The 19,062-nt window shown below is 46.1% G+C and overlaps 1 protein-coding gene across 2 annotated transcripts; it reads right to left on the bottom strand.

Moving 5' to 3' along the window:
• Positions 1–17,711, bottom strand: sept2 (septin 2). 2 transcript variants are annotated; one of them, XM_035422935.1, is made up of 13 exons: positions 17,554–17,711; positions 15,547–15,587; positions 14,645–14,759; positions 13,430–13,516; positions 12,733–12,856; positions 10,198–10,332; positions 9,544–9,661; positions 7,507–7,608; positions 6,723–6,868; positions 6,177–6,299; positions 2,975–3,035; positions 2,457–2,551; positions 1–1,396 (listed from the first exon to the last, which is right to left on the bottom strand). In XM_035422935.1, the coding sequence occupies exons 2-12, from the start codon at positions 15,568–15,570 to the stop codon at positions 2,465–2,467; spliced, it is 1,122 nt and encodes a 373-aa protein (XP_035278826.1). In that variant the 5' UTR covers positions 15,571–15,587; positions 17,554–17,711; the 3' UTR covers positions 1–1,396; positions 2,457–2,464. The 2 variants fall into 2 exon arrangements, with proteins under 2 accessions (XP_035278826.1, XP_035278827.1); XM_035422936.1 differs by having other exon boundaries at positions 6,216–6,299.
• Positions 17,712–19,062: the final 1,351 nt, after the last annotated feature.

The raw sequence follows: 19,062 nt of genomic DNA, 5'->3' as shown, positions 1-19,062 counted from the left end.
AAGGGTTTAATAGAAATTTTATTACAATAAGACAGTATTCAATAAGGATTATTTTCCATCACTGAAGGATTTAAAATCACTGAAAATGGAGATGACGGAATGTTATCCAAATCGACAGAGGTGGGGGTGTGCCTGGGGAGATGTGACCTGATAAGTCCCAGTCTATGGCAACCCCTCCCATAACTACAAATGACCCACACGCGTTGTGGAAGACCTACATTTCCCAGGTGGCACAGACATCGGAAACAAGCATATCTCTGGGTAAAAGGTGTGGCTACATCTCCTTCATTGATCAAGGGTCAAGGGTCACGGACAGAACTCACAGTGTAAATATCAGCCATTTTGACACAAAACAGTCGGGCTCCAAACTGGAAGAGGACAGCACTGTGGTATCCAGAAACTGATTCTTAGAAATAAAAAAAGAATCCTGCAAAAATGCCCTGTAACTAAAATGTAACCAGAAAAAAGAATAATTTATAATGCAGACCAGTTTTTCTAGAAATGTGTTATGCGTTATACATATAAAATGACAAACAGCCCTTAGTTGTGGTGGCAATTAAAACTGCTTTGATGTTGCATAGTCAAAAAGACACACCTAACATGTTAGTAAGGTAAACCAGCCATTGAAAACATCATTTCCAGCTGCTGAATTCGAGCGACAGCACATTAAGCTTCAAGTCCTATTTTTTTGGTATATGGATTTTGAGCATATTATTGTACCATCATGCACAACTACATGCTGGTACAACGTATACCTAACATGTACAAATATCTTTTTGTACCCACCACTCAATGAAGTTAGCGGTTTAGCGATCTGGCTTGGGGTCCTGCATCCTACTGAAAAAGCTGCTGGCGACCTTCACTGGACTATCCTGCGTCCAGATGCGAAGCAAAGAACAACAAACCGCTGTAAAAAGTCCCCGTGTGAGCCAATCCCGCTGCTCAAAACCGCCACACGCCCCAATGGAAACGCATGACATTTAGGCACTGGGACCAGCAGTGCTGGCACAGCACACAGCTGAACAGCGAGCTCTGGAGTGCAGGGTTCCACTGACGAAAGAACGGCAGCAGCATTTGGCTTTCTTAAATTTATAAGACAAAAAAAGAAAAAAATAAACACAAAATGGCTCTTTGTAACACAGCATGCACCTCTCGCTGGAGGGGGGGGGGGTTCATATCGATAACTGGCTTAGCACGATATAATAGCACAAGTTAACATAGTAGCGACGACGTGTGCGAATATAAAAAGGTGAGACAATACTGCTTATAAAAAGACGAGTCGCTAAAAGGAGTGGAATAACAGAAATTCTGGCAGGCAGCACTGGCAGCGGACGAGGAGCAGCCCCTCCCAGCGCGTCTCGCTCTCCCTCGCTTGGCCGTCACGGCAGTCGAAGACCTGGGGGGGTGGGGGTTAGAAAACACTCAATTAGACTGTCTGCACTGCAGAAAGCACGGGGTGTTTTTTAACCCAATGTTCCTAAAGACCTGGCCCCAGAGAGCCACGGGATTGGCCGGTTTTTGTTTTCATTGCGTAACGAGCAATCGATTTAGACCTGAGAAACAAATAAGGAGCGTTAATCGATCAACTGCTTTGAGAGCTTGACTGAAAATGAAGTCGAGTAAAAACACCGTGTGCTGTTAGTGCTGAGCGAATAGTGTTTTCTAGTAGTTTGGATCAATTTCGATTCGGTTTCAGAAGATGCACTCAGAACCTGTTAGGAGCTTTGTGTAGCCTAAGCTGGATTGCATTTGTCACCACAAGCAATGACCGAAAATAGCAAGGGCACACCAGAGCCATACCGGCTCCTTTCACATGGCCGAATCGCATTCACAGGGCCGCGCTAACACATTACCTTGTGTTGACGCAAAGCTCGCAGCAAGGCTTTGCTATTGGGAGAGTGCAATTCACACTCGTCAGTGAAATATCGAAGCTGGAAGATTAAAACACAGCATAGCTACCACTTACGTGCGACTTGGAGCTCTATTTATGTGTCTTGGCTTCGTACATCCAATTAAATGCTTCCCCTGGGGTTCACTGGGTGAATACAAACTCACCAGCACTTTAATAGCTCAGATAGAACACAGGCGAAATTTACCATTATAATATTATAACACTATTATACTAATTACTTTTTCCGAGAGAACAGTCTCAGAAGCCTCTTAACGTCTTGACAAAAACAGTAGCCTGGTAGAGGATGTCCGTCAGTGAAACAGAAACAAGTTCTACTCTGCTACAGGAAATGTGGATTTTTAGCAATGGATGCGCACTACATTAAAGAGAGAACAGAATTGAAAACATGGGAGCTCAACCATCCGAAATGGATACAAGTGGAGATTTTGGAAATAAACACTACTGTGAAGCAATGCTCTATGGGTAAAGCAGAGGACAGTCCAGCAGACAGAGAGCAGGTTTATTAGACCTTACAGAGCGGGGTGCTGTGCAGAGTCACACCCACCGTTCTCTTCACATTTGCTGACTGTCTCCCTCTCCGTCTCCCTGCTTTTGCATCTGCGCCTGCATCTTGGCGATCATCTCCTGCATGCGTCGCAGCTGAGGGGGAGAGACAGAGCACAGAGTCAGGCAGGGAAAAGGGGTGGGGGCACCGACCCCGCCCATAACCGTAAACCCAGCATGTGATTGGACGCATTTCGTCTACGACCCAACAATAGGCTGGATTAAGTGTAGTGTAGCGTAGACAGTGCAGGTCACCCACTCCAATGCAGAAAATAAGGGAGAAGGACAAGGGTTGCCTACACATACTAACTGTAGTCTGTGCAAACACATTGAAAATGTCTACAACAGGAGCGTCAAATGTTCTCCAAAAGGGCCCAATGTGGGTTAAAAAATATGTTCTTGCCCAGCGCTAAAAAACTCGATTCAACCGAACACGGCCTTCAATCAAGACCTCAACAAGTTCTCCCGTTCAAGGACATCGGCCGTTTCATGAGGTAATGGACGTGATGGCGGCCATACCTCAGCCTCCTTCTCCTGGAGGATAATGTCCTTGTCCATCTCCTCCGGCTCCGGTCCCTTCCTGAAACGAGCAGAGCGATGGTGAGGTCCTGGTCGAGGCCGGGGGGCGCCGCCGCCGCGGTCCCTCAGCTCATTAACCGCATTATTCACGGTCAGAGGTCGAGCGGCCTCAGTAATCATCAGGAGGCCCATTCAGAGCCTAACGCCACAGTGTGACATTTGTAGGAAGCACACATTCGTTTTCAACTACAAATTGATACACAAATAGCATAACCATGTTTTATAATAATGATAATGGTGTTCAGCTGGCGCTGGTGACATTTTAGATGCAACAGGGGCTCTACAGGCATTAGAATCTAAGCATCTACGATAGCACTGATGCTAATGTGTTGTGCTGCGGTCCAAAGAGGAGGACGGAAGAAAAAGACATGTATATTTAGAAGAGAGGAGAGCGTGAGTGCGAAGTGAGGAAGAGGAGGCAGGTGCAGAGAGGTGCAGAAGAAGCAAGCAGCAGTGCAGTGGCAGGCAGAGGGGCGGAGCTCCGAAGGAGCTCTTAAGCGATACCTCCCCCCTCCCAGGCTCTCGGGCCTATCACGGGCCAGCGCTTCACTGAGAGGGACCCGCCCATTACCGCCCGAGGGAGCAGCGGCAAGATGGCCTCCCTGCCGGGCTGGCACGGACCTGATGATTTATATGGACTGGCATACACGAGGGATTAAAAATAGGCAAGGACGTTCACGCAAACTCCCTCAAGGGCTTCAGCGTTCCCTGGGAAACGCAACGTAACAAACATGAATCATACCCTGCAGATGCGTGTGAGAAATCTTCGGAAAAGACACTGCCGTTATGGACAGTGTTTCTTTGTTTACAGTCGAGGATTTATAAATGAATAATAGGGCCGGACCCTAGGGACCAAAATCTTGAGAGAAGAGATTCGGAAAAACGGGGGTCCACGGGTAAGAGACAACATTAAAATTTAGGACTCGTTTCCGTTTAATGCAACAAATTGCCAATGTGCAATAGGCTGTCTGCACCTGGGGGAAGCATGCACATGTTGCCTGACAGGTGTATCCAATGGTAAAACATTACCTGATGTGAACAAGCAAAATATATACACTTTAGTATTACTTATTATTTATATTTCATTTTGCAGGCATTTAGCAGATGCTTTTATCCCGAGTAACTAGCACAACTTCATACACAGCATCCACATTCACAGCTGGATATATACAGAAGCAATTCTGGCTAACCAGCTTGCTCAAGGGTACAACAGCAGTGTCCTCCCTGGCAAATGAACCCAGTTCTCTAACCACCGCACTACACTGCCGCCCAGTCATTCTTATAATAATAGACCCCTGCACCCTGAAGCCTTCGGGATGAACTCACAAACCAGACTCCCCAGATGGATCCCAAAATAACAACATCCAGTTAACGCTGGTTTCCTAGGAGAAGGCTTTCAACTGCAGGCCCATTATTTAGATGTGACTTACATGAGTGGAGTGGTCTGCCCGAAGGCTCTGCAGCATCAGAGAATCTGTGTAGTCTCTCGCAGCCTATCACGGGATCTCTAAGGCTAAGACAGGGAGCGGCGTGAATCGGATCAGCTGCTATGAGAGGCCGCTTTGTTGCTCGCAGCCGCACTGAGCCAGTTCACAGGCTCGCGGGGACTAAGGACAGGATGACCCTCCTGTCAGCACTGCTCTGTACAGATATGCCTTCGCAACCATAACCTCCATACGGGGAACTCTATACAGCTTCATAATCCTAACTTCCATGCATGGAGCTCCAAAACTTCATAATCCTAATTTCCAGGCAAGAAGCTCCATACAGTTTCGTAATCCTAATTTACATGCATGAAGCTCCATACAGCTTCATAATCCTAACTACCACGTATGGACCTCCATGCAGCTTCATAATCCTAACTTCCATGTATGGACCTCCATGCATCTTCATAATCCTAACTTTCATGCATGGAGCTCCATATATCTTCGCAACCCTAATTTCGATATATGGAGTTCCATTCAGGGTCATAATTCAAAGTTCCATATGCGGAGCTCCATACAGCTTCTTAATTCTAAATTCCTATGCTGACCTCCATATGCCTTTGTAATCCTAATTTCTATATGTGGAACTTCCTACAGCTTCATAATCCTAACTTCCATACACGGAGCTCCATAAAGTGTTCGGTAATTAAACCAATATGAAGCCTGTTTGATGAGATGCTGTGTGTTGCTTAATGTTTTGACAACGTCTGGCTGCTACGACAACTGCAATGGAACAGATTCAGTAGGCCTCAGATCCTCGACCACAAAGTACTTGACCAGCTGCCACATCAAACAGGAGGTTTAGCACTTCAAAAATTAAATCTTCTTCCAAAATGCACAAAGCAGACATTTTCCCAGAATTAGAACTGGTTCAACAGCATAATAAATATGACTTGGTTTTCTTTTTTGGACATTATTTCAGACTTGTACAGTCTTGTGTACAATATTTTGAAAGGACTAAAAATCCCATGCACTGTATGAGGTTTGAATCTATTCTGTGCTTGAAAGGTATTTTTAATCCTTACTGTATTTTAAGACTATTTCTGTTATTTGTACCATTTTGAATGCTGTTTTTATTCTTTATGCTGAATCTAGAGAGAGCTTTGAATCTTTCCTGTATCTGCCAGCCATTTTGACTCTTTACATTGTACCTAAATAGTAATAAAGATTAAGATAAGATTAAGATGCACTGTCACTGAAAAATCAAAAAATCATTTTGTATTTCAATAGTAATCAGATTCTCCGTACTGGATGTGAGTCCCGATTCTCTGTACTGTATTTGACAAATAGCAATATTCCCAGTGCTCTATTTGAATACAATTTTGGTTCTCTACACTGAATTAGAAGGATGTTATGATTCGTTATACTGCACTGAAAAGATATTTTGATGCTCTCCAGAGCAGGGATCTCAAACTGAAATATGGAAGGCTGCAGTGTCTGCAGTGTGCTCCTGGACCCAAATGCTTAATTTAAGTCACGATTGGCTTCAGACTGAAAGGAAACCACAAAAACCTGGAGACAGTGCAACCTTCCAGGACCGGAGTTTGAGACTGCTGTTCTGGAGGTCATTTTGATACTCTACGCCGTACGTTTCAGCGCCGGGGGCCCAGGGAGGTCGGGGAGGGGCAGAAAAGGCAGAAAAGCAGACAGGTACGTACGCAGGAGACAGAGGCAGAATGTAACCATGTGAGGACAACCTGCCGCCCCTTTTGAGGCGCTCCGAGCGGAAGTTCTCGTAGTGCAGGTCCTGGGTCACCTCCTGCAGGTCCTGCATGTGGGTACTGGAGGGGGGGACAGATTCATGAGTCAGTCAAAACATTACATCAAACAACACACTGACAGGATCCCATGTAAAGTTCAAACCCAGGCCCAGGGTTGCCTCCCTCAGGAGATATACGATAATGATATACGAACCATCTTAGCTTTGTGCTGCGTCACACTGGCTAGTGTAAGACACTGATTGAATATGGACTAAATATAGAATGTGAATTTGTTCTACAGATTTGTGAACCCTGTCCACAGATTTGTGACTGCTGCTACAAAAATATCTCCACAGAGCAGTGACAGCGGATCGGTTTAGAGCAGGGTGAAGAAAAACACATCGCGAGAGAGTGCTAACGCTAACAGAAACCTTCCTGAACTCCTATTACGAATCCTACGCGAGCGGCGGCGGTGGCGGGCGGGTCGGCCCGGACGTCACTCACATGAGCATGGTGCGCAGCTTGAGGAAGTCGTTGTGCTCGGGGTTCTCCACCTCCACCACGCCCCAGGGGTACAGGCGGCCTCGCACCTTCTTCCCCTTGGCCTCGATCTGCTGGTTGGACCCCACCACCGCGAACGGGATGCTGGTCTGGGGGAGGAAGCGGAGGGTCACGGTCACGCGGGCACGCTCACGGCACAAGAACGTTCGGATGGGGGGCTGGATTTGGCGTCCACGTATCGCGCTCCACACTTTGTATCTCAAGACTTTGGCTCGTTCGACGTGAGACGACTCAATGCTGGCTCACGGGGCCCTGGCGCTGTCAGGGAACTGGACTGTGAACTTTAAGATGGAGGCCTGCCAGCTCAGCCACAGCACCCCCGAGGAAGGTAACCGTAGTTCATTTGCTCCAATGTCTGACAGAGCTGTGTGTTCCTTCAGCGTTCATCTAGCCCAGGGGTGGCCATCACCGGTCCTGAAGACCGCTGTGCTGATTCGGGTTCTAACTCAGCACCCAATTAATCAACTAAAACAGTTCATGACCGAGATTACTCATCTCACCCTTATTTCCAAACTCTAGTGGGCTGTGGAAGGTGGATCTTAAGATGAAACCTGTACAAAGTAACCTGATGTATGCGTTACATACGTTACATGCACAGCAGTAGTCACAGTGAACCGCTCTGCTAAATCATCAGCTTGCTGATGCGTGCGTGAGTCATGCGTCTCAACGAGAGGCGGGCTCTGCCGAGCGCGGCCGTGCGATAGGGCGGCCCGGGGGGAGGGGTCACCTTCAGAATCCGGGTCTGCTCCTTGAAGTCCTCGTCCTCGTCGGACTCCGCGTCAGGAAGGTGGTAGATTTTGATGCCGTGCTCGTCGATCTCATCCAAAATCTAAAAAAAAGGAGGAGGAAAAAAACGGGTTACCTCACTGTCACCGAACCCCTGTAAGTAAATTAAAGGCAACCTTACCCATGCACACAGATTTTTTTTACATTGCACAGCAAATTGTTCCACACATTCTTGTGCTGAAAATCCCAAGCAAATTCTCTTTCCCACAATGAGCTTGTGGAATAAAAATAAACTCTTGATGTGTGTGATTTGCTTTGATCGCAGACAGGCTGATTCACAAGCTTTCATCTGCGCGGCAGTGCAGAGAATACTCCTTCTGCCTCACTGGAGAATAAGGGCTACACAGCAGAGCTCTGTGCTGATACACAGAGGGAGAATGAGGGCTACACAGTAGAGCTCTGTGCTGATACACAGAGGGAGAATGAGGGCTACACAGTAGAGCTCTGTGCTGATACACAGAGGGAGAATGAGAGCTACACAGTAGAGCTCTGTGCTGATACACAGAGGGAGAATGAGGGCTACACAGTAGAGCTCTGTGCTGATACACAGAGGGAGAATGAGGGCTACACAGTAGAGCTCTGTGCTGATACACAGAGGGAGAATGAGAGCTACACAGTAGAGCTCTGTGCTGATACACAGAGGGAGAATGAGAGCTACACAATAGAGCTCTGTGCTGATACACAGAGGGAGAATAAGGGCTACACAGCAGAGCTCTGTGCTGATACACAGAGGGAGAATAAGGGCTACACAGTAGAGCTCTGTGCTGATACACAGAGGGAGAATGAGAGCTACACAGCAGAGCTCTGTGCTGATACACAGAGGGAGAATGAGAGCTACACAGTAGAGCTCTGTGCTGATACACAGAGGGAGAATGAGAGCTACACAGTAGAGCTCTGTGCTGATACACAGAGGGAGAATGAGAGCTACACAGTACAGCGCTGTGCTGATACACAGAGGGAGAATGAGAGCTACACAGTAGAGCTCTGTGCTGATACACATAGGGAGAATGAGAGCTACACAGTAGAGCTCTGTGCTGATACACAGAGGGAGAATGAGAGCTACACAGTAGAGCTCTGTGCTGATACACATAGGGAGAATGAGAGCTACACAGTAGAGCTCTGTGCTGATACACAGAGGGAGAATGAAAGCTACACAGTAGAGCTCTGTGCTGATACACAGAGGGAGAATAAGGGCTACACAGTAGAGCTCTGTGCTGATACACAGAGGGAGAATGAGAGCTACACAGTAGAGCTCTGTGCTGATACACAGAGGGAGAATGAGAGCTACACAGTAGAGCTCTGTGCTGATACACAGAGGGAGAATGAGAGCTACACAGTAGAGCTCTGTGCTGATACACAGAGGGAGAATGAGAGCTACACAGTAGAGCTCTGTGCTGATACACAGAGGGAGAATGAGAGCTACACAGTAGAGCTCTGTGCTGATACACAGAGGGAGAATGAGAGCTACACAGTAGAGCTCTGTGCTGATACACAAAGGGAGAATGAGAGCTACACAGTAGAGCTCTGTGCTGATACAGAAGAGTTCTGTGCTGACACAGTAGAGTTTTGTACGGATACGGAGTAGAGATCTGTGCTGCCACACAGAGGGAGAATGAGAGCTACAGCATGGAGCTCTGTGCTGACACAGTAGAGCTTTGTGCAGATAGAGAGTGGAGCTCTGTGTTGGCACACAGAGGGAGAATGAGAGCTACTGCATGGAGCTCTGTGCTGACACAGTAGAGCTCTGTGCTAATACGGAGGGAAGCTCTGTGCTGACACAGAGGAGGAATGAGAGCTACACAGTAGAGCTCTGTGCTAATATGGAGGGAAGCTCTGTGCTGACACAAAGGAGGAATGAGGGCTACACAGTAGAGCTCTGTGCTGATACAGAGTGGAGCTCCGTGCTGGCACACAGTGAGAGAACAAGAGCTACAGACAGAGTGGAGACACACAGAAGGGTGGAAGGAGACAGCAGTACCCTGCGCTTCAGCCTCTCTCTCTCCCTCAGCGTGAGCGTGTCGGCTTTGGCGATGACGGGGACCACGTTCACTTTGTTGTGGATGGCCTTCATGAACTGGACGTCCAGGGGCTTCAGGCTACAGAGCAGAGATCACAGAGTCAGCATGGGCCACTGCGAAGGAGCTCATAAAGTACATGCCACTGCACAAATGATCTATTCATCATCATGTTCAAATTTCCAAGTGTCTATTCTCAATTCTTCTATCAGTGACAATCCTGCTCTTTGGACACAAAATAGTCAGACAAAGAATAAAGTAAAGCAGGAATATTTTTTCACCATTACATGCAGGGATAGATGACTTAGTCAGAATATATCAACTGTATCTGTATGTAAAAACGCACCACAGTTTCAAAAAGGTCAAGTTTTGATTAAGATGTGGTGCAAGTGAGATTCCTTATTTTAAAACTCTGGGTCAGTTGTTTTGGCATACAGTGGAGCCATTCTAATTCCTTATCTGAACATGTTAGTCTACATATTTATATGGATGAGTCAGAGAAAATGATGTTTTCTCAATAAATGTACTGTGGGCTCTAGGGACCTCATGATGAATCTGAGAAAAAGCAAGCTGTTTTTCAGAAGGTGGCCACCAGGGGGCGCCAGCGCCCGGCTCACCCGTGTCCCAGCGGGGAGATGAAGTAGAAGCAGCAGTGCACCCTGTTGTCCACGATGTGGCGGCGGTTCAGCCCGCTCTCGTCGTGGAGGTAGCGCTCGAACTGGTCGTCGATGTAGGCGATGATGGTGCTGAAGCTGTGGGGGGGGGGGGGGGGGGGGGGGGGGGGGGCGATAGTGGAACGGTCAAACCCTTGCAGCGACCGCACCCCTGTGGGAGACCCGCTTTACAGAAGCGCAGCGTTCGACCGGAAACGACCGAGAGGGGAGGGCAGGTCCTCATTTTCGGCTCAATTGCAGCCGCTTCCTGTGTAGACTGCGCCGCAGCACCACACGCGTGGCGGGTTATGACTTCCCCTTCCTGCTCTTAACGCTCAAGTTCACCCACAGTACGGAAACGAACCTGGGCCACGACAAGCTCTCGGCCTTCTGGGGGTAACTCTGCTAATACACACGTTGGTACGCAAATGAGTATTGCAGCCCGCGTGTGAACAGGAAGTAGAGTCTGTCGATTTACTATCACGGGAGAGACTCTCTGCAGTGCTCTCTGTGAGAGAGGGGAGCTGGGCCAGACAATGACGTTTCCCAGCTCACGGGCTGAGCAGGCGTGGGCGAGATGGCGGATTGAGGGGCGGAAGCGGCTCTGCCCTTAAGTGCATTGTTGGCTGGTGGCGGGGTCTTTATTCAGCTAATCTCAAGGGAGGGGATACCGTAGCGTTCTGAGAACAAGCGGCATTTATCACACTCTTTGTAAAAAAATACGACTGCACAGAAAGCGTTGTAACTGAACTCTGCGCACACCACAGTCTAATACACTGTGAACCAAGCCAGATTTCCGGGATTCCTAGCGCCGGGCTCTGTTCTAGTCTGCAATTCCCACTCGTAGTGAGGACCTGGGGGCCCAAAGGGAGGGGGGAGGGGCCCAGCCTGCAGAAGGTCACTGGTACTTCCTGCCGTTCATCCAGCCCTCTCCCACACTCAGCAGGAAGCGGCTCAGGCTCGGTTCAGAAGCTCTAGTGCCTCGTACTCGCAGGCCGAGCTCAGAGACGGGCAGCCCGTACTCTGCTAGCTCCGGGCCTTTTGAACTCATTTACGTTCGTTTGGCGGACGCTCTTACCCAGAGCGGCTCGGTCTGGTTTTGTCCCGGTTTCGGCACGCTTGACCCCCCTTCCTTTCAGGGTCAGCGGGTCAGCTGCAACATGCCAGCTGTTACATGTAATGCTTACAATCCCCCCCTCCTCTTTCGTATATAACTTTTCGCCCAAAAAGGAAGCTGAAATAACGATTATGCTACTGCTCATTTGTGTCATTTTGCTTAACTTTCCGACAGGAGCAGTCGTTCCAGTTAAGACAGTTCCTGTGACACCAACGAAAACACAAACAAATAGAATTCTCGTGTAGTAACACAAATACATTTCAAACAAACTGTTTCTATAAACAAATTACAAAGATAATCCATATTTAAATTGCTCTATGTTAAATGATCAGCCACAGCTGTACTTACATATACATATCGAATGCATGGGGTGTTTCTACCCCACTTTTCTTTAACCAGACACTACTTGCAAAACCAGCACAGCTACGTGTCATTCGCTAGCTTAGGAATGCTCCACATTCTCACTCATTTGTGGTCGGGGAAATGCTATGTAGAAGTTTATGAAATCATCTTTTGTCATAAAAATGTCATGAATATATTTTCTACACCGCTCCCCCCATTTTTCAGTGCTTCAGATCACAGACCACAATTCAAAAGACTTCAGAATGCTTTTTGTACTCGTCTTTCTTTTAACTGTAACCAGACCGTTAAATATTTGATTCAAGTCATATATGATTAATTTAGGCCTCTCCACAGTGTATTTGGCCTGTGGCTTTCAGTGGTAAACTTAAGTGTGAGGGGTGCCGACTTGTGAGCTAGAAGACGGGATGGCAGAAACATACCTTTGGCCAGTAACAGCACGACCACCAAACATACCAGCTTAAATAAGGATGAACTTCCCTCAAACTTCCCTGTACGCATTTTTTCAATTGACAGCACGTGATGCATGCTTCACTACCTCTGTGCATGTCACAGTAAACCATGTTAGTTTTGAAAGATCGGGTGACATTACATTATGTTCACAGCAAGAAACAGACAGGGTATTGGCCTTTATGCTGACCAGGGCAATTCATTTAAACACTTTTTTTTTTTCCCCGCTAAAATTTTGTCTCCAACGGCTGGCCACCATAATCCAGGACTATCCCAGAGAGGTATGAAGCCAACTGTATCCCACTGCTGGAGGCTCCTGGTCATACCCAAGCTGCCGGACACGAGTGTGGCAAAGACCTTTAGTGATGTAATCACTCGGGCTCCCACTAAATATATTCTTATCCACAGCCATTTCAGGATCATGAATCTCCACTAGTTCTCCGTGCTAATTTGGCTGTGTCAGGCGGCGCGTTACATTCTGAGCTTGAGAAGCTTGCGGAGGTCATTCGGTGGTGAAGAGCGCTAGCTCTGCGGGCGAGCTTTGGGGTACGAGCGCGCGGGGCAGGCATTACCAGTCCTGGCTGTTGATGGCGTCTCCGTATCCGGGCGTGTCCACCACGGTCAGCCGCAGCTTCACCCCCCGCTCCTCGATCTCCACGGTGGACGCCTCGATCTGCACGGTGCGCTCGATCTTCTCTGCGGGCGGCGGGAGAAAAGAGAGACGAAACTGACGACTTCTCCACTTTTTTTTTTTAATCGTTTTTCTTCACCCCAGTCCTGAAAACTGCCTAGGGCTTATCTCACATCAGCCATTAACATCAGTTACATAACAGCTCTCAAGTTTTCTGGGCCACTGAACCACCAAATAAGCCAACGTGACCGTGCTTTCCGTGACTCATCCATTATGAAACACCAAATGTCATATTCAGATATAAATCTTACAAATGTACAATTTTTACACATTATGTTGAACCAATTTTACATACATTAACTAGCGTGCTGCTAGTAGGACAAATGGATGTAGGCTAGTGTTTAACCACTGGGCACATAGAGACAAAGGCATCCAGTAGTACAGGTTCAACACTTTTACAATCCACACTGGTAGGCAGATAGAGTTTCACAAAATTAAAGTGTTCAAGGGAAGTCTCAACTTCTTATCTCCAAAAAAACATGCCATCTATGTTCACCTGAAAAATGCAGACTCACACAAAAAGCAAGAAGGCAGCTATGAGATGACTGGGGAAACTCGACGGGACACAATTCAGTTACCTGCTGCTCCTGGGATTACTCGCTCAGGGTAGAGGTCTGTAAGGAACAGGCTGTTGATCAGGGTGGACTTCCCCAAACCAGATTCACCTGGGAAGAGAAACGCGAAAGCAGGTTCAGAAAAAACAGAAGTCTTTCTCTTCATCTCCCAACCGAAACCAGCCACTGCAATTTGATAACATGCAACGAGCCTGCCATTTCCCTATGATTTAATTTCGAATTACACGCAGGCCTGTGTAATTACAGTTTCCCAGAACTGCTAATTAGGTGAAAAGCAGCCTAATGCTTTAGTGAGTAATGCTGAACATTTGCGCTCAGGCTTTAATGGCACTATTTCATTTAAATTACATTTCAAAGTGGGTTTTTAGGTAAACCTTTCGGAACTCCTGGGTTAGGCATGACTACCGGCAAAATTATAATTATCGTTTCCGTTTTGTTAGAGAAATTTGCTCTGCCCGCTCAATTCAGAGGCCTGTTTTTGCACGATATTGAAATGAGCAAAAGAAGAACGGCAGTCGAGGCAGACCGGAGCTACCGACCGAGGCAGACGGCCGCATTCCACAGTGACACACGCGGCCAGAGGCAGAGGAACGACTGCGCGAGAGAGCTATTTTGTGAGAGCGGCCCCTCCCCCACCCTCGCGGCTCCTCTCGGGAGCGGAGCCCATTTTACGCGACGGCCCCGGCGGCAGCGTACGGAGCGACCGGCCGCAGCTGCGCTCACAGAAATAACCCAGCTGTGACCGGACAAACACGAAGCCCGAAACACGCCGCTGGCTCGCGCGCCTCTTCCGCGGCTCTTAAAAGAACCGGTCGCTCGACAGCCAGCACGTTGCTTTGTTTAATTTGGTTGCGATTTTGGGCTTGGGAGGTGGGGTGGGCTGAGTTTGAAGAATCTTTCTACGTTAATTATTTATGTGTGGCCTGTTCTTAGTTAGAAGAGACTTCAGCTCTATGCTTTCGGAAGACACGATGGGTCCAAAGGACATGCAAACGTTTTCATTCCTCTGCTGGCCACAGCAATGGCATTCCATCTTAAACTGCGAGCATTCCCCTTGCAAGGCAAATGAACCCCACTTACTTAATGATAAAGTGTGTTATCTAGCTGACTTATTTTTATGGTGGCCATTATCAGGAACTCAGACTTGTGGCATCTGGCGAAAAGGGAACTACGTGAACATTAAAACGTGTGTTAACGCGAGAGGCGGTGAGAACTCACCCACCACCATCAGGGTGAACTCAAAGCCCTTTTTCACAGACTTGCGGTGGACCTGGTTGGGGAGGTTGGCAAAGCCCACGTACCCAGGGGTCTCTGGGTTGGTGAACTGGCCCTGCTGTGGAACAGAACAAGAGACAACCATAAGACCAATTCAACGAGAGAGACGTTAGACAATTAATATTTGTATTTCCATGTTTTAACAGTTTGACAGTTGAGACAAAAACAGCCAAAGGGGGGTATTACGTAAATGCAGAACATTTTAACTCTAAGGTTTTATATCTAGACACTGTGAGAATGTGTAAATACAGAATAAATAACAACATAACAAAAACTGACACAAACTCATTAAGAAAAAAACGATAAAGGGCAGATGAGTCAATTAGCGATTTGCCCACTGCTGCAAAATAAGCTTCCACCATTGAGAGCATTCAGCTCAAGGGTTATACAAGTTGTACCCAGCATGAAAGACAAAGACTGTATACATAGCAATGCAACAAGATTTGCTGCTGGCAGACTTTGATCTCAAAGGGAACACCAAAACTAAGGAGGGGTTGCACTATTGGTACAGCTGGAAGCGACATTTCCTTTCCTATTGTCCCACTGAATAGGCGTACATTATTTCTATTAAGTGCTGTTCCTCTGACTAAGCACAGGCTTACTGTTTGAATGCAAGATTTCGCATTCCATTATCTAGGCCTACATATTCACTAGATGTTACCACATGTGCACTGTTGATCAAAGATGTTTTTATCAAGATTATTTTGTCAGTTTACAAAGTTCTTTTCACCAACATTGAACCTGTATCACACAACTAGTTCCTGTTGAAGCTTTTCGATACTAATATCCCACTAAGAAGTGAAAGTAACACCATTCGCTGAAACACTGGTCTACCTTTGGCCTACCTTCAGTTTATCAGCTTGAGACATGTTGAGGACTCAGAAACCTGGGGGGGGGGGGGGGGAAGAGAAACGTATGAAAAGTATATCTACTGAAAAGAGAGCTCAGGCAGTGCAGTAAGCACCCATTAACAGAATGATACTTATTCAGTTGACAGTTTGAGATTGAAAAGATACTGAAAGGTGCTCAGAGCAGGAAGTCTGCTCACAGCACACAGAAAGAGCAACATGTGACTGTCTACTTCACCACAAAATGTCAGAACTGATGCCTCCCCAATGAGACAAACAGAGAAAAAACAGTCATTACCACCTATGAAGCCTTCCGGCAGGATCTCAAAGCCTCTCTTTGCTTGTGTGCAAACAGTGCCATGAAACCAGTCTGTGCTTAAGCAATTTCTTTTAAAAATGCAGCTATATATTTTTTTAAAACAAAATAAGTGTCTTAGTCAAAACTTCTCAACAGCAGTCTGCTGAATGCAGTAAAACACATTGTATTCTGGTGAAACCCTGGGAGACTGGAAACGTGCTGCAAATGCAGAGGAAGGATCAGCATCCCTAAGCTTAGAGGAGGGAAAAAGAGAGCATTGTACTCATGCCCTATCACAAGACTGACAAAAACACATGCACAGCAGGAACAAGGGTGTTTGCAGACAGGAAGGATGAGGCTAGGATATAAGGGGAACGGCGGAAAGTTGTACACCGACAGACAAGAGAGCAGCCATGTCTGACCACATCCTTTTGAGAGCAAGCATCCAATCGTGCACCACCAAACGTATTTTAAAAATGATCTGTTACACAAATGGAAAGAGTCGTTCTGATTTTTCCCCTTTCCAAACATAACTAAGGACCGCGTCATGAACCCCTGCCATTACATATGTCATAATAAATTGAAAAAATGCTATTTAATCATAAAATATCTAACTACCTGAAGTCACAATGAATGGATCAGAACAAGAATAAACCAGCGGAGAAAAAGAGCCAATCAGATATAGATGACATATTACTCAGAGATGATACAATACATTCTAGCACGGTAGCTAATAGTATTCAACGAGAAGGTCTCGCTAACTAGCTAGTTAAGTTAGTTGGCAAGGATGCATATGCAACTCTCAGGTCGTATTTATTAGATAGATTAACCTAACATTGGCTCGCTGTTTCTATGGATCATCAAACACCGCTTTGACTGATGCTGAATGGTAAATGAGTTTGCATTTATTTTTGGGAATAAGCAATTATACAGGGGTGCGTGGACGAATAATGAAGAAAAGTGAACTCGTGGCATTTCCTGCATTAGCTATCATAGCTAGTTGAAAAGAAGCAACCTTAAGGTTATCTACCCACCGCAAACTCACTGGCAAACGTTAGCGTGATTATGGACCAAGACCTAACCAACGTCAGCCACCATCAAGTTAGACTACATTAACTAAACCAGTCTGCAGTTTCAATAAAACATATAGCTAGCTATGTAACCACGCTGTTTCTGGTTAAAATGGATTGGACTATTTAGCTAACACTGGGAAGCCGGTAGACTGAAAGGCAAAAGAATATGAAGAAGAAACTGCATTTAAAATAGAGGCTTGCCCTGCCTAACGTTGCTGCATAACGCCGTTAGCCCGCTAACTTACTGTACCACCATCGCATCAAATTACCTAGCTAGTAACAACGAAGTCGTGTAGCACGACAAAGATAACACAAATTAGCTAACAGACCTGCCTTTATTTTTGGTATGCATTGCAATATCCAGATACACAAAACAAACAGACAGCAAACTAAGTAACTTACATAATCAGAATTATCTAAAATTCCGATAGTTGGAGCCTAAGTTAACCACCCATCTAGCTAACGTTAGCTAATGACTGAGTGTGCTAACGAGATGAGATCGATCGAGGCTATGTGTGCCGGTGGAGCACGGCTGTACACCCGGAAAAGCGAAAGAGTAGCTGTTATTTCTGGCGTTGTTTTTACAGGATAAACGGCAAAACAGACAAATAAAAGAATCCATTCAAACCTTACCTTATCGGTGATTACAGTATTTCTTGGGAACACCCAGACGATTGTCTGCGCTGACTAATTTAGAACCCGAAATTCCACAAATTCCGGAGTAGCAACGGACTGCCCGCTTTTCAGGCTCACTGAGCGGATACACACCGGCGGTCCTCTACTGCAGCCCACAATGCACTGCGTTCTCTAGGAGATTTTCTTTGAAAAATGAATATATAGATATCATAACAGTAATTAACTTGAAAACATAATATCGTTGCCTTTTCATTTTATTTGTAACTTGTTTTATTTCTGCACATCTTTTTCAGCCACTGTTACATCCTTAAGTTGCAATGACAGCCCAATAAAATATGAAGTTTGCCTAAATCCAGACACTAATGTCCCTACCTGCAGGGTGCTGCATACAACTCCCCCAACATTCAAACCAAAGAGCAAAATCTGGCAACCCAGCTGAACAGGGCACATGGTCAATCTCACAGTGCTAATCAGTTTAAACCCATTCCACAGGCTATTGGGTTCATTTGGGTGGCAGTGATGTGTCGATGAAGCCCAGAGGAAAGCAACGATTAAGAGGCTAGCCACCAATTGGAGGCCGTATTTCATTCATTGTAGGTCAGAGCATTGGAGTAGCCAAATGGCTCCAATAAGGATGAACCACTGATCGGCCCACAATCTGTATGTGGAGCAGTGAGCAGTTTTTTAAAAATCAGCCGAGAGGCATTAATGACTGTTGAGGAACTTGACAGATCCTGAAGCAGTGGAAAATGTCCCCTGAAGCATTTTAAAATTAAATGGCGCTGAATTGAACATCCAGTTGTGACATGCCCCTAGACAGGTGCAGGGAGTGTGCTTGTTTTAAGATTAGATCCAGTCGATACCAAGAAAGTAAATAATATATTACCTACATATCTACCTGTTCATTAAAATTATAGGTGCAACCTAACCACAATGCAACAACCATTACTTTGAATTTCATTTCATTTCAAATACCATAACTGGAAGCTTCATGCAAAGTATGTGTGGCAAATACAATTTATAGTGCCCCATTGCTGATAAATAAGTGGTTGCACTTATAAAGCACTGCTGTTGCTTTTTTGAGTGTATTACCAAGTTTTGATAATCGATTGATAATCCATAACCAGACTTATTATCATCTTATCTGTGGAAACTGTTAGCAAAGCAACAGGAGAAAAAAGGCCAAGCAGTTTCACAATTTTTACAGTTTCTAATGAATGCTTAAAACATTGGGTTCAAAGTACAAATGTATCATTTTCAAGGTAAATTTTGATTTTCACGTCATATCTTCCCACAAAAAGAACATATTTTGATTTTGTGGGAACAGTATCCTTATCCTCCCTTCTCAATAAAATCTCATATGCAACACCTCCACCTCGTGGTGACTGATTAAAACAACATAGAACCTGTTTGTGTCACTCTCCTAGCAACCAAATTGACGACACAGGATCTACACACAGCAGAGAATTCCGGTTGCTGTTAGGTAATAATAGATGCGGTTTGTAC

The sequence above is a fragment of the Anguilla anguilla genome, chromosome 6 (genome assembly GCF_013347855.1).
Source record: "Anguilla anguilla isolate fAngAng1 chromosome 6, fAngAng1.pri, whole genome shotgun sequence".
Lineage (NCBI taxonomy): Eukaryota > Metazoa > Chordata > Actinopteri > Anguilliformes > Anguillidae > Anguilla > Anguilla anguilla.
This window is presented reverse-complemented; position numbering and strand designations above follow the sequence as displayed.

Bases quoted from the DNA above. Each gene is read 5' to 3' on its own strand.
- sept2 (XM_035422935.1), bottom strand. From the start codon at position 15,570: ATGTCTCAAGCTGATAAACTGAAG. The intron at 9,662-10,197 runs GTGAGCCGGGCG...TCTGCTCTGTAG, and splicing joins ATCTCCCCGCTGGGACACGG to CCTGAAGCCCCTGGACGTCC. The intron at 2,552-2,974 runs GTATGGCCGCCA...TCTCCCCCTCAG, and splicing joins TCCAGGAGAAGGAGGCTGAG to CTGCGACGCATGCAGGAGAT.